This window comes from Brassica napus, chromosome C2, assembly GCF_020379485.1.
Source record: "Brassica napus cultivar Da-Ae chromosome C2, Da-Ae, whole genome shotgun sequence".
NCBI classification, from domain to species: Eukaryota; Viridiplantae; Streptophyta; class Magnoliopsida; order Brassicales; family Brassicaceae; genus Brassica; species Brassica napus.
Window position 1 is genome coordinate 29,777,650 of NC_063445.1, and position 22,722 is coordinate 29,800,371.

A 22,722-nucleotide genomic window follows, 5' to 3' on the forward strand; every position below is an offset into this window, starting at 1 on the left:
TTAAGGGATTGATTGGTACGAAATCAAAAATATTTCGTGGCACAGAAATTGCTTTCAATTAATAAAAAAAAAAACAATCTCGACCAGAACAAATCAGGTTTGGAAGAACCAAACAAGGCTACACTAAACCGGAATATACCGGTTACTCTTTGGTATGAGATGAGACCGTGGAAAGATTGCGGCTACTGTTTTATTCGAGAGAGAGAGAGACAGATGGACAAATCAATGACCGGACGGTCCACCACAAAATGTTGTTACAGTCTTCGTGTTAGGAGATGAACCCCCCTCGGTTTAGTCTCTTTTGCTCAGAATAGCCTATCAGGTATCTTAGGAGAAGTGAACACAGCTACGGATTTGAACTGCAAAAATAATGGTAATTACCAAACAAAAATAAACTGTTACATCGATCGATGAAGCCTAACGTTTTTTTTTTTTACAGAAACAAACTGAGATTTTTTACCTTGTCTTGTCTGTACTTCATGCGTATGGAGTTTAAGGGACATCCTTTGGTGTTAAGCTGCAGCTCTTGCAAGGCCTCAACACATGCTTTCAGATCCGAGGCTTTGTACGTTGTGTAATGCTCCAGTGTTGGATTCTGTACACATAAAAAGAGAATAAACTCGTGTGAGTTTCGAGGAATCCTGGAACAGAAACATAAGCGATGTGTGTGTCTCAACAAACAAACAGACCCAAGGGTGGCTTGATTGGTTCACTGTCCACTTGGCAAGAAACACAGCCGATGCTGCTATAACCGAAGGAAGGTACTTCAAGAACTCATACTCTACTAACGTCAGTTCCGTCAGATAATTCGACAGAAACTCCATTTCCACACTTGGCATCTGCTTCCCAAATAAAATAGTTTCAATCTTTCCGCTAAATGTTTGATTAGCATAGATGCATTTGTACAAGAAAGCAAAAGGCAAAGGGAAGCAAAATTACCAAGTGAGAAGCTTGAGCTGCTCGGAGAAACCTCCTGAGGAATGTTTTAGACGTGGGAGTGTATATTTGAAAGCTAAAATGCTTCAGTACTTGGCTCTCCATTTCCAAAACCGCATCTCTTGTGTAAGTGTTATCCGTTATGCTGCAGAACTCTTCAATGCGTGGTGCATTGATTTCCTCGTACTTTCTTTAAACAAGTTTCAATAAACAAACATACAGTAACTTCTTTTAGACGCTCTGCCTTTCAGAACAAGCATTACTGTTTGATAATTCTGATAAGATATTATTATTAAGTGAACTTACGAAGCAATGAGCATACAAGTGACGCCGAGCAATTGAAGTCTTTGTCTTTCCATGTAGTTCCCTTGCAGAAACCAATCTATGAGATACACTGTGAGGTAGAGAGTGTCAGGTACAAGTGTGTATTCCTCTGAGACCTGCAAGAGTTATGACTTGTGAGAATATTGTCATAAGTCACAAGAAAATAAAATAAAATAAAAAGTGGATCTAGCGCTAACCTCTACAAGCCAATCAACCAGAATCCCCCTCATTGTCTGAGTCACATCTCTTTGTGTTCTCTCCATAAATACAGGACATGGTCTGCGTTTAAGCTGCTCAAGTAAGACAAAGTAGTTAGATAACCAGATGCAACGTCATATCAAAAAATCCAAGAGGATTATTAGTACCTCAGCAACACGTAGGTTGTAGTGTATTTCAGGTGCATAAAGGCTACAGAGTAGAGGATCCTTAACATCTGAATCAATGTCAATGAATTTTGGGCTACTTGTCTCAACTGTAAACAAATTGCAAGTAGAAGAAAAAAAAGGAGTATCAGCAATGTTAACAAACCACTCACATAGCAACAGTAGGCTAGAACACTTGTAAAAATTTTACCTGTAGAAGAAGTAGATCTCACAGGGGGTCTTGGAGGCAACCTGGAAAAGCTACAAGATGCTTTGTTTGTGCCTGTACAGCCAGACAAGCTTACTCCTGCTGAATCAGACACGACCTGTGACTTTGCATTATCTGTAACTTCCGAAGTAGTAGAAGATGGTGCCACCTTGGAAGAACCTGCCCTTCCCTTCTCTATCTGCTTGACATTTTCCACCTTAAAAATGGGAAAGAGACCACAATTGTCAGCTGCAGCAGACATATTTCTTGGTAAATTAAAAAAAAAAAAGCAGGCAGCATTGTGCATATAAACAACCTGTGTTTTAGCTGCACTGACGCAGCTTGTAGTGTGAGAATTCTCGCAGGTAACATTTGAGATATCTTTAAGAACAGCTCTCTTCTTAGGTGCATTGGTTGTCCTATCATCCAAGGCTGTTCTTTTACTGTTTGCTCTCAGAACCATTCCCTGGTTGATCAGTGTGATAGCAGCCACATCTGAAGATGTAATCAGTTTAGAAGAAGCACGCAGAGCAGAAACAAGGGCACGAGTTACAGGGCGAGCATAGAGGGGAATGGTGGTGTTTCCAGAAACAGCTTTCTCCTTCACCATGATTGAAACCCCTACTTGAGACGATCCTTTTTTTGATGTTTTGGGTGGTCTTAGCAGCACATCATCAGCTAGAGATCTGTGAAACAGAAGTAGGAAGATGATTAATTAGAAGAAAATGATGCAACACAGGACAGAGAGATATGTGTGTATCCAGCTAAAGCAGACAGACAAGCTAGCATGAAAGGATAGCAATTGCATATAAGATGTTGGGAGATATATATGGTTTACTCCCAAAAAACAAAAAAACAAAAAAGGAAGTTGATCTAATAAAGAGACAAAGTGATCTTTGATGAGACAACCCCAAATGTATATCACATAATTGTTACAGAGACTCTTTCCAAACTAGTCCAGACAAATTGGAGATTAAATCATAAGTTATTTTCTTTTTGCTCATTGAAGAAGAAAATCAAAACAGTAGCACAGGGAAATCCTCAACGCTTGAAAAAGTCGCATAACAATTAAGTGCAACCAATAGCGCGTAAAATTTGGAGATATTAAAAATATTGAAGAAATCTTGAAGTTTTTATTTATCGATTAGAAACAGGAGTAGATGAAGCTTCATCTCGCAAGCATCCACCTCAGGAAAACCAACAGAGAAAACTCATGAGATCATTTGGCAAAGAACCCTTTATCGATCCCAAGGAGGAACCCAATCAAACTCACATTTTCTTTTACCCATCAAAAAATTCCGAATGACCCATTAATGAAAAATGCTTCAAAAATCTAGAGAAACTTTCAAGAAAACCCCTTCCGAACATTGATCTCTACAAACCCCATCAACAACAAACAAGAAAAAAAAAAGAAAAAACTTACTCCGCTTCAGAGAATTTTTCAAGAAAAAAAAAAAAGAAAGGAAACTCCTTTTCTTTTTCTTTGTGGGAGCTCTCCGAAGAAGGGAGCTTTGGGGCAGATGGAGAGAGTAAATGTATTAGTCTATTCTCTTTTATGCAAAGCAAGTGAGCGGGATATATGAGAGAGCCTGGTTGGGTTTAAAGTTACTAATTTAATCATTCATCTTTTAAAATTAGAAACTTTCTTATTTTTATCATAAAATTGTTTATTTGTGAATCTCGTTGACTGTTTGACCATCAATCAACTGAGGGAAAATGAAACAACTTAACATAGTCTTTTGTGTGGAAAATCTTGATTGTTAAGTGATTGGTGATTCAATTTTCTTTTCAATTTGAAGTATGTGATTGATCATAATTTTTTGTTTGTTTCAAGCTAACTAATCATTTGCCTTTTTTATATCTTAATCACATTTGCTATTTTAGGTATTCATTTCTCCATTTAACTTCTTGTAGTTAATTAGGACTTATGCATATGTTGTTTTTGCCTTTCGAATGTTTCTTACTTTCTTTATTTATCTAATTTTTTTTGTTAGTAAGGTCTTAAATTAAACAAACCAAAATTAGTAAGGGAAGCAATAGAGAACAATAGTTATGTTTTCTGATGAATTTACACATTCATTTACACCGTTCAGATGCGCTTTCACTTTGACTCATTTTTAAAATGGGATGTTACTCTAGACAGCGTGGCTATTCATCCAAAGGTAAATGTCAGTGAATATAAAACATAGTTATATTTTAAAGTTGAATAAAAGTGATTAAGTTACGAATTCTGTTCAAACTTTTGAGTCTTGAATGAAGATTCCACCAGTTTCTTTTTAATGGTTAAGTTTAAACTTCTGAAATATTTTTAAAAACTAACTAGTAAAATAAAAACAAAGACCAAATGCATGTTTATCCTTGAATCAGTCAATTCTTGTTTATCTTTTTACGTTTCGATTGATCTTTAATTATTCCTTAAAGCTTATTTGGATACCACATGGTAAGGATGATCATCCATAAATTCTAAGTTATCCTTTCAGTTTTAAAATGATTGTGTAGAACTTAAAGAATCTGTTCTATTCCTATTGGATTTGCTCCGTTTTAAAAGCAAACTTGGACTTTGTCGTTTCTAGTATTGATTAAAAGATAGCATTATCTACCCTATACTAAAAGCAGGATATGGAGTGTTTTTAACATGTCCACGTCGACAGATTTAATTGTCCAATCAAAATATTTGAATAATACACGTAGGATGTGCTCTGTAAAATGTTGATTTCATATGGGCTATGATCTGTTCGGATGGGCTTCATCTAGCAATGGGCTAAGCTATCTGGTTCAATTAAAAAAAAAAATCCCAATACGGACAACACGATGAACAACGCTACTCTCCTCTATCTCTTCGTCTTCACGAGTTCTTCTCTATCGTTTCACTTCTCTCTGTTTTCATCTCCACAATCAATACTCCATTACTTCTCGATCCATCAATCTCTTCTTTATGATTTCGATTCCGTTTACTCTTTCCCTGCTACCTTATATACTGATTTACTCTCCAGATTGCAAACCAAACCCTAAAATTCTCTAACCTCAATTCGCGATGAAACCACATGGAAAATCCCCTATCACCTCCGATTATGATGAAAAGGTGATGTTCTTCCGCGATGTCTCACCGGGTCCTCATGAAACCCAGCTGCGTTTCCGCTTGATTCATCTCTGGGAGGCTTGGAACCCTGTCAAGAAAATGCTTATTGGCCTTGAGATGCTTCTAATCGACGAACAGGTACTTGATTTCACTAAACCTATTTATTTAGATTCGTTGTTATTTAGATCGTTATTTAGATCTCGCTTATATTTAGTAAAATAGGAAGAAAACTGATCGTTGATATGTGAAATCTCCAATTTTGTTTATGTATCTACTAAATTAAAAATGTTTATTATATCTATATGGATATTCACTGAAAATATGTGATGTTGCGATGAGTAGTTTGATTGATGAAATCAGCTTGGTCTGATCTGTAAATACAAATTATTTGGTCGTCTGTCAATTATTACAAATCTCTTAACAAAACAAAGTTCCAATTTGTTGTGGGGTTGGATGATTAAGAAAAAGTAGTCGCTGGTGATTCACTTAAGGTGTTAGTCCTGTATTAAAAAGCTGTAACTTTTGTGTGCTGATGTAATCTTTTAGTTGCAGGTTGTTAATTTTAGAACAGAATTGTAAAAAACTCTTTTATTTGGTTTCTGTATAGTGATGGAAAATATTTGATGCCAGTTACTTTGTGTCTCAGTAAGCAAGCTACTAGATAGTTTCTATCATAGTTTGCTGCAAGATGACCATAATTACGGCCAGGGCCAGCGAAGCACAAGAACATATTAGAGCTAGAGTTCTTTGAAAAGCTATTTGTTCATTACCTTACAAAAATTCCTGATTGGTGGCTGCGGTTTACTATCTTCTATGTTTCTGTTTACAGTTAATCACATGTAAGACACAAAGTAAAGGTCCGCAGAAAAATACGATATCCTGAACTTCAGAAATAGTACGAAAAGGTTCACAACTACTCATCAGAAATCCAGGTTAGACCGCATCTCCTTCTCTGTTTGCAATGTAACCTCTCATATTATATTTTTGGTTTTGATTTCATGTCAAATATACATTTCTGAGTTTTGAAGGAAATTGGTAAATATGATTAGGAGAGTAAAGTATTTCGAGATCCAACCAGAGAGCCACGGACCGTTTTCTATGGTGTGGCTCTGCCGATGGAAATCTTGTGGTCATTTTCCCATGTGTAAGCTTTCATGTATTTGGTGAAAATATGCGCTTTGGTGGACTCTTTTGCTGCAAAACGGTGGGGTTTTTAAGATTGCTTGGAACATGTCAAGAAACCTTTTGTTATTGACTACTAGATTTTATGAGGGTTTAAAATTCTAATCTTTTCCTGCAGAGTGCTATCTTTATATTAATATTAAGATGCCAAAAGAACTGATTTTCCCTGTCTTATATAGGCTAATGGAGACGGTAACGGAACAATGCACATCAACATACTCGATAGTTAAAGTGAAAGAATAAATAAGAACGAGGACATGCTAGGCGGATCAAAAGCACCACCAATGGCCAAGCAAAACGCTACGTCTGGTACTCTTGCAAGTAGGGAGTTCTATAAAGAATCTTCTCAGCCTTCCAACGTTTTGAAAAAGACAACAGTGGGTAAGTACAGTAATTATCACATAACAATTTATTATAGGTAAAACCAGATCAACAAATCATGGTCTCCGTTTCCAGATATATCACAATGGAAGCGCTGGAGCAGTCCCTGAGGGACACTAATGGTGGAAGAGACCTTAATGAAATTATTTCTGAAGTTGATGGAGAAAAATGTAAGTCCTACTATCTTTTATAACTTTGATAAGCACATACAACAAAACTATAATCACAAGCCGGTTTTTAAGCTGATTAGATTGTGTTGTTTGTTCAGAGATGTATGTTTGTGTACCTGGGTTGGAAAACTCTTGCTGTCCATAAATAAAGAACTAAAAACTTGATTAAATTGACAACCATCAGTTTCGTGCTTTACATTTTCAGCATTCTCACATTGCTTTTAATGGCTGGGGATTTGATTTTGATTCAGAGTTTCAAAGAAGGGGAGCTTCGCCACTTCTTCCTCTTTGTGTCACATCTATAGAAACGTCTGTTTCGTTCCATTTCAGGCTCCTCTGCGGCTTCTCGGTGGCATTTCCAACTTCATACATTTTACACATGGGATGCTAACAAGTAACAACTTGCTATCGTAAATAAGGATGATAAAAGACATAAACATGGAGAAAATACACTTTGTATTATGAGAGAACTGCATCAGTTTAAAATATTGTAATTGTCGAGTGGGAGAACGGAGTACTGAATTAATTTACACACTGTATTAGCAGCCCTTGACCACTAAGATAAGCTATCTCAAAAGATTTGATTGCTTAAGAAAGAAAGCTCAAATATATTTTTGGATCAAATAGTTGGTAAAGCCTTCAGTTTCCAGCTTAAGTTGGGCGATTTCAACTTCACTTTCCAGCTCAAGTTGGGCGAGTTCAACTTCACTTCCTAACACCAAACCTTCACTGTATCACGCATAATAACTGAGCACGAGAGGGATGACCATGGACCCGATGACAATGGAGATGTTGCAGAGTTGGCAAAAGATGTGGCACCATCAAACGGTGAGAGCGTGAAGAAGAAGGCACGTCAGGAGTAGACCAACTTGGATTAAACAATTTCCCACCGCTTTGCTTATCAAATAATGCTTTATCATAGTTTTCCCTAATATTTTGAACTCTCTAATATCTTTTACATTTTCAATTTAATCTCTTTGTTTCGGTGGATGTTTAAGCTATAAATGCAATTTGTTCCTTTTCTTTAAAATTTCAACTTGGCCTTATTATTATAGATTATAACTCTTACCGCTTTCTTGGATTGGATATTATCACTATTGATGCAGCTTAAACTTTAATTATCCTTTTAGGTTAATAACCTTATTCCAAAATTTATGAAATCATGTAAATTCCAAACCAACTGAGGCACAAATATCTGATTAAAGGTTAACCAAATTTATCAACGAAATAAAACCATAATGCATAAAGTATCGTGCTTTATAATACGAGCATATATAGAATTACATTTGGATTGTTCTTTAAGATCGAACATACATTTGTTGACACTTTCCAAAAACTGTTTGTGACTTATAGTAAATAAAACAAATTATAAGTAATATTTTCTTGCATCACTTTCTCTGATCCTTAAATTTGACGTTTGAAAATTTAAAATTTCATTATAAATTGAAAATCTAATATAAATTGAAACAAACATATATTAAAAGAACATCATTTTTTGTTACATAATATATACTAAGACATTATTGAAACAATTTATATATATTCTTTTAAAATATAACTTTTTATAATTTCATCAAATTACATTTAACTTTCAATTGATTTAGCTTAGAGGTGGGTGTATTAATTTATTACCGTAAGAAATTAGTTGTTGTAATAATATTAGAATCAGACACTCTTAAAAATAAAAAAAATATTACTCATTCTTACTTTAAATTTTCTTCAACTATATCAAATTGAAACACAAATCAAATGGAGAAATATAAATTATTCTATTTTCTAATTTAATACTTTTTTGTTCTCTAATAAAAATATATTAGTGGTTTTTTCAATTCAAACCAATTAAATTTAATAAAATTTACAATATAATCTCAGAATAAAAAAATATTATATTTAATTATTTCAATATAAAGTAAATTTAAAATGTTATATAAAATTAAAATATATTTTAAATATAAAATAGTTTTAGTGTAAATTCATCCGCCCGTAGGGCGGACCAACCCCTAGTTTTTTATAAGAACTTTTAACTTGGTGTAAAACGAAACTTACATCTAATTTCCCTATAGAACGGTTACTTAGACCAAGTCTACATGAACTTGGTTATTTAGGGGGGGGGGGGGGGGATTTATCCACGATAAAACGCTCTACAAAATTATTTGAAATAACAGGAATCACAAAAACTGTAATAGATCTCCTTCTCCTCGGACGCCATAAGATAATAAATAAATTATAATAGTATTTTGATGCTGAGATCTGCACGAGCCACTCAGAAAAAGAAAAGATACTGATAGAGTGAATAATAAAGTGGTGGAATCTGCATTTTCAGGTTTTGTTGTGTTCCACGACTTAATGCTCAATCTGATGATCTATTTTTTCTGTATGTATACACAAATTTTAGATTGAAAGAGCTATGAGACTATTATGCATCGTTACATAAATCTCTAGCCGTTTCTTCATCATCTAATTAAGAAATATATAGATAGTATTTTGATTTTTTTTTTTTGATAAAAGGCCAAGTATTTTGAAATTTCAGAGATGCATAACATGCATTTAACCATTTTGTTGTTTGATAGACTTTTATTGTTCACTATTTAAATGGGATGTTGTCTTGAAACGTGTAAGACTAATAGTTTAGTGGTGTGTACTGTATACTGTATACTAGTATTCTCGTTGTTTATCACCCGAATTCAGAACTTCCCATAATGAATATTATAAAGGTAATTATAAATACTAGATTCTTCCTACGCGCTACGCGCGGATAATATATTTAAATTTATTACATTTATCATTTTTATTTGTATGCGAATTTTTATATTAAATTATATATAACTAATTTTTAAATTTTATTTTTTTTTATATTTTTAGTTCGAAGTAAGTATTTCTATTATATGTAATACAATTAACTAATAAAATATGAAGAATCAAGTTCGAGATTTTAGAGTTATGTAAAAAAAATATTTATGTATAGAACATAAATTATCTTATTTTAAAAGATCAGAATCTCATATCGAATAAATTCACGAAAAGAAAAAGTACTCCAATAACTTACTTAAAATATAAAACCCAATTTTCAAAAAAGCTTACGTAATAATATTTTTTTAAGTGTAATAGTTGAAAACTGACAATTGAATATCGATCTAAAATATTAATTTAATATATCTAATGGTAAAATATTAATTGTAATAAATTTTTTTAAATTTTGTAATATTACATGAATTATAAGTCTTTAAAATCTAAAACCTATTTTATTAACATAATATTTGTTTTTTTGACGTTACCAAAATTGCTTTAGTTATATTTTTATATTATTATTTTAATAATGTAGTTTCTTTTTAAGTAATTTTAAAATTATCAAGAATATAATATATTTAATAATTTTAAATATATCCAAATATGATGCCTCATTTTTATTTATGTTTGCATTGAGCATATTTAAATTTTAGTTTATATATTTAATAACATCTTGTTGCGTGTTATTCTATAGTTTTAATAAATGTGTTGTCATTTCATTTTTATTACTACTAACATGATTTTTTAGTGATAAGTGATAATGTATTTTAACGTTATGTATTATATTTTATCATATATTTTCTAACTCTTCGTGCTGGCACTTTTTGTAGAATCATTTTAATTAGATAATAGGTTTAAAGATGTAAATAAAATTGTGTATGTTGTAGATTTAGACTTTTTAGTTTAACTGAGCACTATCAACTATGGAAATTATATTATGATTTTATTTTACTAAATCTTTCTTTCTTTGTATATTTTTTGTTTTATTTTGTATTTTTACAATTTTATTGCCTTATTCTTTAACTGCGGAGAATTGCGATTTCTAATTTTTGTTTCATATACCTGAAAAGTCTCCGGTTGATTTTTGTTTGTTTTCTTTCTCCAATTACAATGTACCGTTCGATCGTTTTTTTTTTTTTTGGGATCAAACTACTAATATCATCAGATAGAAAAGCTTAAACTCCAAGAATGAAGTGAGTATTTGTGCTAGAGAAAAATGATTTAGCCACTAATATAGTGAGATATTATAATATTAGAATGTAAGGAAACTCTTCTCGGTTGTCTTACGCTGGACATAATTAAGTTGTTGTCAATTGATTCTATATTTGTGATAATTGAAAATACATCTTTATGTCTTCCTTACATCATCGTTAATTGGTTTTCTGTTCGACTATTTCTAATATACTCAGAGTAATATAATATTAGATGTTTCATTATCTCATTCCAATTAGGAATGCACAGAATAAGAAAAGTTCAAGGTGAGACCACTTTACAATTTTGTCCTCATATCTATATAAAGTTAGTTTATAGATTACTCTATTTGTTTCAAAATGTAATCAGTTTTAATTAAAATCTGTAATATTTAAAAGTTATTACTTTAGAAAACTGTCATTTAATATATAAATTTAATCAATTACACAATAATTTACATAATTTAATTGGCCACACAATATCCAATAAATATAAAGTTACATTGAAATAAAAACAATTTATATAGTGAAACAAAAAATACTTTTAAACCATTATATTATAAAACAAAGAGAATATTAAAATTATATTGAAACATTAGAATAGTAAGAATCAGAAAAGTTGAAATCTCAATGTCGATCATTTACGTCGGCCATGTCTTAGACCATCTCTAATGTATTCCTCTATTTTTTTTTCTAAAATAGAGGAATTTCATAATAGAGATGGATTTGTTTCCGATATATTTTTATATTTTCTCTCCTAAAAAGAATATTCTTGATATATTATTTTCTAAGTTTACAAATAATATTTTTTATTTGTGAAAGGTGAAAACTAGCCCAATTTATTTTAGCATTTTATAAAATTATGATATTATTTACACTAAATATTTCTTTACAAACTATTATGTAAAAAAATATAATTCTATTTATATAAATAATATATTTCACTAAAAACTATTTTCGGTTATAATTATTTAAGTAAAAAGTTAAATGATCATTTCGTAAAAACAAATAGAGGAGGTGACATGGCAAAAATATAGTTTCTCATTGGCCGATTATTTTCCCCTACGTGGTACTCTATCTGAGGCTTATATCCTCCACTTTTAATTAAAATCTGTAATATTTAAAAGTTTTTTGAAAAAATATTCAAAAGTTATTATTTTAGAAAACTGTTGTCATTTAATATATAAATTTAATCAATTACACAGTAGTTTATATAATTTAATTAACAACACAATATCCAATAAATATAAAGTTACATTGAAATATAAAAACAATTTATATAGTGAAACAAAAAAAATACTTTTAAACCATTATATTATAAAGCAAAGGGAATATTCAAATTATATTGAAACATTAGAATAGTAAGAATCAGAAAAGCTGAAATCTCAACGTCGATCATTTACGTTAGCCATGCCTTAGACCATCTCCAATGTATTCTTCTATTTTTTTCTCTAAAATAGAGGAATGTCATAATAGAGATGGATTTGTCTCCGATGTATTTTTCTATTTTCTCTCCTGAAAAGAATATTTTTGATATATCATTTTCTAAGTTTACAAATAATACTTTTTATTTGTGAAAGTTGAAAACCAACCCAATTTATTTTAGTATTTTATAAAATTATGATATTATTTACTCTAAATATTTATTTACAAACTATTATGTAAATAAAAAATATAATTATATTTATGTAAATAATATATTTTCACAAACAAATAATTTCGATTATATTTTTTAAGTAAAAAATTAAAGGATCATTTTGTAAAACAAATAGAGGAGGTGACATGGCAAAAAATGTAGTTTCTCATTGGCCGATTATGTTCGCCTATATGGACACTCTATCTAAAGCTTATATCCTCTTTTTATTACTTGTTTAATAATAAGTATACCTAATTTATATATTCATTGTTTTAAATAAACTAAATGGTATTTTTTAACTTAAAAGACAATTTTCATACAAAAAATTAAAACAATTTTTGTAAAAAAAATGTTGTATGAGTTAAATTAACTAAAACTTCTACAAAATTATTATTATTTAATATATTATATTTTTATTATAAACAGAATAATATTTGACAATCTAACTATAGTTAAAATATTATTCATTGATTAAAATCAGTGTAAAAATATAATCTAGATATTCTCAATTTATTTTACTTTTACCACTAAATACTATTTAATTTTAGAGATACTATCTTTTATCTTTTGTAATGTTTATATACGTTCCAACGTAATGTTTTTTCTTATATGCTTGATTACAATATTAAGGATTAATGCATCTATTTAATTGTTTAGGGGAATTTAGAATATATTTTCGGTCCAAAATTATGATCCAAAACCATTATTTTCATATTTTCATTTTTAGTAAAAACATTTATTGTTTTGAATTAATATCACATTCTAATTCGATATAACTTCATTGATTTTTATTTCCGTAAAATTTCTGTCATTATTAGTTTTTTTCTTACTTCTAATTAACTTTAGTTTTTATTGTTTTTGTTAAACTTCATACATTTTTGTGATTTTTAAACTTTTTTTAATTTTTTGTGAACATAAATGAAAAATGTTGACATGTTGTTGTTTAATGTGGTATTAGTTTGTCTTCTCTTATGGTTTCCTCATATTTCGTACTCTTTTTGTGAGGACTCAACCTTGGACAACACTTGGTTCAAAACATATGGTATTTACATGATAACTTGCGAGAGAATTTTTTTTTTTTAAAAAGACATTTAGTTACCAAATGAAGTTAATTAAGTAGATAACTAATGTTGCACAAAAAAAAAACATTTTATTAGTTCATGATGCATGCTGCTCAACAGGATTACTTACGAAGGATGAGTTGTTTTGTTTCACAGATTGTTAAAATGTTAATGTCAGCGTTCATTATAGAACAGTCGATTAGTCACAAAAAAAAAGAGAACAGTCGATGGTTAGAGGGGTTCAAGTCATGGTTTAGTTGCGAAGAGCTTCAATGGCCAAGTTCATAAAAGAAATGAATGCGCTGAACTGAATCTCAAACAATTAAGATCAATGTGTAAGAATCTCTACTCCAGATAGTGGTGACTATTTACATTAGACTTGTTTTTAATGTGAATACACTGATTTGAGAAGAACTTGATAAGTACTGGACATAGAGTATACATCACGCATATGTTTGTTCTCTACTCACTCCATTTTAGAATCTCTATAGCTAAATTGAGAGGTGATGTTCAGGTGCACGCTCTTGCACGAAGAAACTTGAACTTAACTGGCATGTAACTGAATGCAAGCTGACCCAAAGTGGAGTGACCACTGTTGAAACTTGAAACGGTAAAAACTGACCACATGATTATAGGTCTTGGAACTCAAATGACTTCAGAAGTATTACATCCCTTCCGCCATATGGAAACTTTTTGAATTCTCAGAATGAGAGATTCTTATCACATTGGGTTTTCAATAGCCTACTACATAGATAAAAAGAGAGTGGAATTTCAAAATATAATAGTGAAAATACTTATACCTTGGAGAAAGATTAAACTTGGGAAGCCTGACGATGGAACTATAGAGGACCTCTCAGACATTATAGAGTTCCATTGCGATGAACCTTCAAATTAGCATATGTGTTGTGTGCTTAAAACTATATGAATCCAATTTTAAATTGCAACGGAAAGCATATATTTAAATATATACCTGAGAGCAGATTTCTTTCCTTCAGACACCAAAGAGCACAGTGTATAGTAGTTATAAGCTAATACCTCTCTTTTGGAGTAAACCAAAGTGATTCAGTTGAAACCTGCAGTGAGCATCAATGCTTAGCCACCTGATCATGGAAACAAAACAACTAATACCAGAGGGAAGCATAATAGATAGATGGAACATGTATGACGTATCTCCTCGATAATGGGAACGTCTTTTCACAATTTTGTACTTTGGAGAACACATGACTAAACAAAAGAAGGGGTTGGACAGTATTTATTTTTACATACGTGGGCACAAAGGTTCATATTGTTAAAAAAAGGTTCTCAGCTCTAAGGTAAAAAAATTGTTAAGTAGAAATGTAAGAACCTACCTGAGAAGTATGGTCCTCATCCTCTGAATCCTCCACACCTGTAACCAATAGCAGTTAACATAAAGCCCCAAACTAATTCTGGAACACTAATTAAAGTGTGAGTGGAAGCCATAAGTGTACTCACGGATAAGGCAGATAATATATATGCTATTTCCATTTCTCTCAGCTTCCTGAAGAGCTAGAATAAGCGACTTCTTTGGTGTCAGTGTTTCTTGCAACCTAACCTTAAAAAAATTCAGTGAAAGTGTTAAAACCTCCGGAAAATTGATCCAAAGTCGAAGAAACAATGGAACATTTCTCAGAGAGGAGGTGATGCTTACTTGTTTCCTGAAGAAGAAGCAACTTTGCTTATCCCTTGCAACTTCTTCAGTAAGTTTAATTTCCAAATAGACAGAAGATGAATGAGACCTGAGGAGAGAAAAACAAACTAACAATTATAGAATATGTGTTGTGGAAGTACCGAAGCGAAAAGAAGGATAAAAAAATATGTTGGCGGCATCTGCTGAGCCAAATCTTTCTCTTCCCCTGAACAGAGATCTAAAAAATAATGATAATTTTTAAGCGATGAAAAGAAGCACCTTTACTACAGTACTCTGAAAAGAAGCGACCATAACAGTATCTTCTTACAACTGATTTTGGAATAAAACCACATAGACTTAAGTGTATAGACGATTACTATCTAAATGATGTTCTGGACACCATATTAATCTTTTTGATAGAAAGATGCTAGAAATCATCAATTTTTGTCTTGTTGGAAATTGGAAATTGTTAGAAGACACTAATGAATATAAAAACCTAGCAAGCAAAGTTTTACCTGATCTTTAGTGTGATACTCAATGAGAGAATTAGATACAAAACTTAAGAAGAAGAACCAGTATATCATATTTTTCAAGACAATGAATAGAGGCACAGATAATGGAATCTAAGACTAACCTAGGATCCTTCCAACACTGGTGCACTGTCACCAAGCGGTTGTAGCATCAAATTCTTTTGGAAGCTGGAAAGTTTTGTCATAGTATTCATTCTTTGGTATTAGCTTTAACACCGAGTAGGCATTTAAACTCTGCAACCTGCACATACCTGAAACAAAGAAAAACAAAAGAGAGTGGTCAATATTAGGAACAATGAATGATAAGCTTCTGTTTTAGAGAAAGAAATAAAAAAATCTGTGTAACTCTAAGAGATAAGGTGATGGAGGTAATAATAAACTCACGGTGGCGTTAGCAAATAAAATACTGAAAATAATTTTGCATCCAGCGTTTGAATATTGTCCATGTCCTTAATAATCGACCAATCAGCCTCCGCTTTGCATCGTTAACTTTTAGCTGGGGATATGTCTGCCTCTACATGCTTCAGCCTCGTAATTCTCTCTAGCTCTACCTCTCTGTTTTCAGCTCTACTACTTCTCTGGCTTTGTCTTCTAGCTCTATATCGCAAGCTTCAATGACATGGTAAAAGTGATTTGAGTTGGTAACGAATAGAGAGGGAGATAGTGAAGTTTGTTATAAGTGTTAAGGATTGGTTAATTTTTTTCATACTTCATTTATTCTCACAGAAAAATATAAAAATCTCAGCCTAGCAACAGACCTTGTATGATCAACACGAAAGAGATCCTACTGTCTCAACTGAGTGGTTTAGTGGTTGTTAAACCTTGTGCTTGCCCAGCTGATGACTGAAATAAAACAAAGATAAACAACTAAAATTATATTCCGAGGTTTTAGTTTAGAATATAAGGAGAGAGTAAACTGTTTAACATACCTTTTTCTACATGACATCTTTCTTCGATACAAACATTCCGCAGCAGTTGGATCAGAATAGATGTAAATCGTTAGAGAGCTCTTGGCCAATAACATCATTTTCCACCTGAAGAAAAATAGCATAGAAGGGAACATGCAATGATTTATTTATCGAGCTCAACTTATCAGTGAGTGAGACATATATTACCAGGAGTTCAACAATTCTTTTCAACTGAGTTTCTTCACCTCAGTCTGATAACGGAAAGGCTGCAACCAAAGCATCAAACTTCACCAAAACAAAAAAAAAATAAAAAAAAATCATGATAGTAGAGATACGTGTACGATTCATTAGTTCCATAAAACCAATAGAAATCCAGAAAAAAAAAACCGTAAGTGGATTCACACGGGTCACCACAATTGTAATTATTAAGAAAGAGAATTTGAGTTTTCTATCTCAAGATTTTAATCACAAATCTTGAATAAAATTCATATTAAGAAAAACGTATATAGTTGCGTTTCCTCCAAACGCCAGACGCCAAAAATGGGATTTTTCCTAATCATCATCACTTAACGGTCAAGCTGGTGTGGAAGATGATTCTGTTGTTGATTGCCGCCGCCCGGTGCCGTAAATATGCAACATTAATATGCCAAAAATTGACCTAGACGTCTGCATTATATATATTCTAAGTCACCGAGCTACATCCATGTTGCATAAGTAGAGGGTCCTATCTGCTTCCGTTGTTGATTGCCGCCGCCCGGTGAAGATGATTCTTTAACTCCGTATTTGGTCATGTCGTGTACCTTAGAATCAGAATAAGCTGCATAATCAAAATTGATTTACCAAATGCGGGTGAAAATAAAGTCTTCCAAACTATGAATTTACTCACACTCTCCTCCTGGACGATCTCTGCACAGGAACGCTCTACTTATGGCCTCCACAACTCCTCCTTGTTGTCTAACTTTAGCACCTAACTTGCATCTCGTCCAGCTTGAATTTTCTGTGAAAGTGACGTCGCCGCTGACTACTCCGACCCCGTCTTCAAGCGTCACGGTCAGGTCTCCGGCGAGCAATGGTGGTTTCCCTTCCCGTGGTCGGAGAATATTCCTGTTAAACTCCTCGGTGGTGAAGCTTTCCTCGGCGATATCAGCGTTCAGCGCTACGATCTCGAGCTGCAAGTCAGAGGTGACTCGGGCGTTTGTGGCGGCATCGAGGAGCTCGATTGCTATTGGAGAACCGTCCTCTACCTCGATCCTGGAAAACGTAAATATCATCGGTGGTGGCGAGTTTACAAAACGCAGCTTCCATGCCCGTGGCTGCAGCATCCCTTCACCTGTAGAAGAAGGGGCGTTCTAGTCAGCGGTATATCGTCGCTGTCTCATTATATGGACCTTTTTCTCAAATCTTTGAGGCAGATTTGTTGACCTCTTCTTGTCCCTGTGCGTTGCCAATAATTTTTTTTTTTTAATTTGGGAGGTTGAATGAAGGGAAACTGCTCGAAGAATAAAATTTACCCCCAATAATGGTTTTCTCACCCAACGATTTTGTTCTTATTAAATCCCGTCGGTTTCGATCTAAAATAGCAGACGGAGAAGACGAAGAGAAAGGGATCGAGATTAGATTTTGGGAAAATTAGAATTGGTCATAGCGTGTCTGACGTGTCATAGAGAAGCCTCCTGATTGGATGATTTAATTGTCCTACGTGGACACACTCCCTGATGCTCATATAACCGTTTTAGTATATGTTAGATATTGATTTCAAATTGCATCTGAAGAACGACTACTGAAAACAGAAGATGTAGAGATACAACCATATTTGAAACATAAACTGAATTTATTTTGAAATAAAGATCAGACTTTTTAGTTGATCGGAAGAAATTCGAACCAGTCTCTAATCTCTTCCAAAACCCGGAACCAGCCGACGCTAATAAATAATGACATGATGTAAAGGACTTTTCCTGATGAAAATTAAACTAAAGAGTAGTAAAGACATAATAAATTTAATATGTGTGCTAAATCATTACGTTGGTAAAATGTAATACTTAAAATTTTGATTTTATTTGAAAATGTACGTTGTCTTTTCTTTTTTTGAAAAAGGGCTTAAAATGTACGTTGTCTTTAAAAGCAAAATTCGATGGTTCGATTCTTTTAAGCGAAACTGCAATAAAGTCAAAATGATTTATAAGTCAAAATTTTCATGCAAAATTTTGATGTTAAATGATTATAAGTTATAACCGAAACAATCATACAAAAAAAGGAACAAAAAATTATTGTTGGAATTTTGATCAAAAAAAAAAAATATATTATTGTTGGAATATACTAGTTATATATACAGGCACTGCAAGAAATTTCAATAAAGGAGCAAGAAACAAAAGTCTTAACCACTGACCACATCATGTATGGAGTTAAGGAAATTCAAAAGCTATAAATATTGGAATCGAAATTTACGAAAGATATCTATTGTATGGATCGAATTAAAAAGTATATCTTATATTGAAGATGAATGCGCTAAAGCTGTTAGTGTGAGAAGGACGTAACGAGGGAGTCGTCGTGGACCTTATAATAATAACGTTTTATTGAAAGACCAAAAAAGGTTAGATCTACAGAATTCAAATTAACACACACATAGAAAAAAAATATAAAAGGGTACTTCAAACTCACAAACAGATATATACTCTTACAGACATTAAAACATGTCATGTTTGGTTGTTACACTTTTTATTTGAATCACCAACTCTCTCCCACTCCCCTCTTACACATCTGACCACATAACAAAACAACAATAAATTTGCATGCAAAGTCCGAGTAATATGATATGATGATCCAGTACTTTACTCCCTTTGTAATAATATACAAACATATGTTTGTGTGTGTGCGTAGATGCATACACACACGAAAGACCAATAAATTTTGACGCAAAGCTTGAGTGGTAACGTGATATAATGGGGGTTTACTTGGTTTGTTACAACAAAAATGGGGTGGAGGAATATATGTATGTGTATACACACAAGTTACACTTACACATTGAGGTGAAAGTGAATTGAATGGAATGGGGTAAAAATGAAAATATGGGTCCCAGTTAGGCTACATCCTGAAACTGCTTCTTGTTCTAACTTCAAAATCGCCAAGATATTGGTGAATGCAGATCTGTCAAAGGAATTGTCTACGAAGATCAATTTTTCAAAGAATGGCAAATCGTCACTAGTGGAGTTATATATCTGTGGCTTCCTCTAAGATGTCACACTTGTAAAAAGTGGGGACATGTAGAGAAATTCTTTGTATTGAAAAAAATGATGGAATTGGTATGTCAGAACAGTTTCTAAAAATATGGTTCTAAAATCTAATGAGAAAGAAAAGAGGACTACAGAAGAGATTAAGGTTTCTGAGTATGCTACTTCCAGCTCAATGGGAAACAACGAGGATGAGATGGCAGTGGCTAAGGATGTAGAAATTGAAGAGGGACAGATAGTAGAAGGGTGGCCAGATGCTACACTAGGCAAGACAAGCAGTGCAAAGAGAACACTTGAATTTGGTCGAGTAAAACTTCTGACGCCTTCAAGATTTCTGGTTCTTAATGAAATCAATGATAATGGGGAATTGATTGACCAAACAGAGAAGACATAGTAGATAGCACAAGGCAAAGAAACAGAGATTAGTGGGACCTTAGAGGATTCTAGAGGTGGATCAGGGAAAACAATGGAGGAAACATATAGTGAAGTAGTTACTACTATGGAGGAAGTTATAAGTGAAACAGAAAATAAGGAGGAGGATAATAGCAGTGAAGCAGTAGCTAATATGGAGGATACTATTAGCGAGGAAGGAACTATAATGGAGGAAATACAAAAGGAGGCAGTTGTGAAGTCTCCAACATATTGTGAGATTGTCAGGAGTGATTCATGGAAAGAAACTACACGTAAATCAACTAATACCGACTTGGTTAATGTCATCCGACCTTCTTTACCGAGAACTTCGAAGACATACCATAAAGTATTTTCTGAAAATTCTGTGCCTGGTTACCCGGGAAGGAAAGCCACTCGTAAAGCCTTACAATGACATGATTCTTCTAGAATGTAAGGGGATTTAATAAAAATTTGAAGCATGAAGTAGTCAGAAATTGGATTCATAATAAAGATTTGAATTTTGGATGTTTGTTGGAGACCAGAGTCAAGGAAAATAAGGCGAAGCAGATAGTTTCTTCAGTTTTTAAAGGTGGTCCTGCATTAATAATTACGAGTTTAGCAAGAAAGGAAGGATATGGGTGGTGTGGAGTCCGCAGGTACAGTTAACACCAGTTTTTAAATCAGGTCAGATAATAACAGTTTCAGTGTTATTAGAAGGAGAGACAGAAGAGTTCTTATGTTCTTTTGTCTACGGAGAAAATATAATGGAAGATAGAAGGGAGCTATGGAGTGATATAAAGGCTCATCAGGATTCAATAATGTTTAGAGGCAAGCAGTGGATGATCATGGGGGATTTTAATGAGATTCTAGATGGGGAGGAACATTCTAGTTACCAAGATTTGGGACTTGTTAGTGTGGGAATGCAGAAATTTGATAGTGTTATTCAGCATTGTAGGCTTGTGGATCTTGGAAGTCAAGGGCCAAAGTTCACATGGTGTAACAAGCGTGAGGAAGGGATTATTTGTAAAAAGTTGGATCAGTTTCTTGTTAATGATATCTGGCTGCATAAACAAGATAAATCTTGTGGAGTATTTGAAGCAGGGGGGTGTTCAGATCATCTTAGAGGAAGATTTCATATGCAATCGGAGGCTGTAGGCAAGAGAAGATCTTTTAAATTCACAAATGCGGTTGCAGAAATGTCTGACTTCCCTAAGCTGATGGATGATTTTTGGAAAAATAATCAACCCTTATTCCAATCTACATCTGCTCTATTTTGGTTCTCAAAGTCTCTCAAAGCTTTGAAACCATTGATAAGAAGGTTGAGTAAAGAAAGATTGGAGAAGTTGTCTATGAAGATAAAAGAAGCCTACAAAGATCTGTGCAAGATTCAAGAGAGATTAATGGATGATCCTACAGCATAGAATATTAGAGAGGAGTTACGAATTGAAGAACAGTGGCAAAGAATCTCAGCTATTGAGGAGAAAGTTCTAAAACAGCGTTCTAAGATGCACTGGTTGCAACTGGGAGACTGTAACAACAAAGCATTTCATAACGCGGTGAAGATAAGAGAAGCTCAGAACACCATAAGAGAAATAAGATGTCAATCGGAAGAAGTGGTTACATCGCAGGAAGATATAAAGAAAGAAGCTGAGAAATTCTTTAAGGAGTTTTTATCTTATGAGCCTCCAGATATACAAGACATATCAGTGGAAGAGATGCAACGGTTTATTCCATTCCGATGCTCTGATGAGGAGAGAACCCAACTGATAAAGCCTATAACCGATGAAGAGATTAGAGAGGTGTTGTTTCAAATGCCGAGTAACAAGTCGCCATGACCTGATGGATTCACAACAGAATTCTTCAAAGCGTCTTAGAATGTTATTGGAAAGGATTTCACAACAGCAATGCAGTCTTTTTTCAGCAAGGGATTTTTACCAAAAGGATTGAACACTACTATCCTAGCTCTGGTTCCTAAGAAAGACAACGCGACTGAGATGAGAGACTACATGCCAATATCATGTTGCAATGTGTTGTATAAAGTGATTTCGAAGATCATAGCTAATCGACTAAAAGGTACTTTTCCACGCTGTATATCCTACAATCAGTCAACGTTTGTTAAGGATAGATTGTTAGTTGAGAATTTGCTACTAGCCACTGAAATTGTGAAAGACTACCACAAGGAGGATGTCTCTCCTAGGTGCGCTATGAAGATTGATATAGCGAAAGCCTTCGACTCGGTGAATTGTCCTTTCTTGTTGAATACACTGAGAACTCTAAATCTATCTGAGGAGTTTGTACATTGGATAGAGCTTTGTGTATGCACACCATCTTTCTCAGTCCAAGTTAATGGTGAACTGGCGGGTTTCTTTCAGAGTAAAAGGGACTTAAGGCAGGGTTGTGCATTATCTCCCTATCTGTTTGTTATATGTATGAATGTTCTTTCTAACCTACTGGAGAAAGCGGCTGCTGTTTATCTGAAGTTCAGGAAAGAGACATTCTCAATTGTTTCCCCTTTGCATCTGGAAAGTTGACAGTTAGGTATGTGGGACTTCCTTTGTTTACAAGAAGGATGACGGTCAATGACTATATGCCACTGGTGGAAAAAATAAGGAAAAGGATGAGTTCTTGGACGGGAAGGTTATTATCTTATGGGGGTGATTTGCAGCTCATCAGTTCTGTTATTTCTAGCATGGCAAATTTTTG

General features: G+C 33.3%; 1 protein-coding gene and 2 long non-coding RNA genes across 10 annotated transcripts; 1 reads left to right on the forward strand and 2 right to left on the reverse strand.

Moving 5' to 3' along the window:
• Positions 1-12: 12 nt before the first annotated feature.
• On the reverse strand, positions 13-3,377 carry LOC125581657 (cyclin-A2-4-like). Its single transcript, XM_048747480.1, has 10 exons — positions 3,254-3,377; positions 2,147-2,516; positions 1,834-2,047; positions 1,626-1,732; positions 1,458-1,550; positions 1,243-1,376; positions 940-1,126; positions 690-839; positions 461-595; positions 13-359 (listed from the first exon to the last, which is right to left on the reverse strand). The coding sequence occupies exons 2-10, from the start codon at positions 2,438-2,440 to the stop codon at positions 306-308; spliced, it is 1,368 nt and encodes a 455-aa protein (XP_048603437.1). The 5' UTR covers positions 2,441-2,516; positions 3,254-3,377; the 3' UTR covers positions 13-305.
• Positions 3,378-3,566: 189 nt separating this feature from the next.
• On the forward strand, positions 3,567-7,202 carry LOC106364594. 4 transcript variants are annotated; one of them, XR_001273251.3, is made up of 6 exons: positions 4,408-5,047; positions 5,739-5,841; positions 5,938-6,053; positions 6,271-6,472; positions 6,548-6,642; positions 6,894-7,202. It is a non-coding gene; the product is annotated as an uncharacterized LOC106364594 (long non-coding RNA). The 4 variants fall into 4 exon arrangements; XR_007319304.1 differs by having other exon boundaries at positions 4,411-5,047; positions 5,959-6,053; XR_007319305.1 differs by having other exon boundaries at positions 3,567-5,047; positions 5,739-6,113.
• Positions 7,203-13,624: 6,422 nt separating this feature from the next.
• LOC106422033 lies at positions 13,625-18,048 on the reverse strand. 5 transcript variants are annotated; one of them, XR_007319310.1, is made up of 12 exons: positions 17,289-18,047; positions 16,610-17,219; positions 16,424-16,528; positions 16,253-16,337; positions 15,879-16,103; positions 15,599-15,745; positions 14,986-15,073; positions 14,790-14,889; positions 14,666-14,703; positions 14,287-14,389; positions 14,117-14,200; positions 13,625-14,005 (listed from the first exon to the last, which is right to left on the reverse strand). It is a non-coding gene; the product is annotated as an uncharacterized LOC106422033 (long non-coding RNA). The 5 variants fall into 5 exon arrangements; XR_007319311.1 differs by having other exon boundaries at positions 13,625-14,200; positions 14,790-14,884; positions 17,289-18,048; XR_007319307.1 differs by having other exon boundaries at positions 13,625-14,200; positions 14,287-14,416; positions 17,289-18,048.
• Between the last annotated feature and the right edge of the window lie 4,674 nt (positions 18,049-22,722).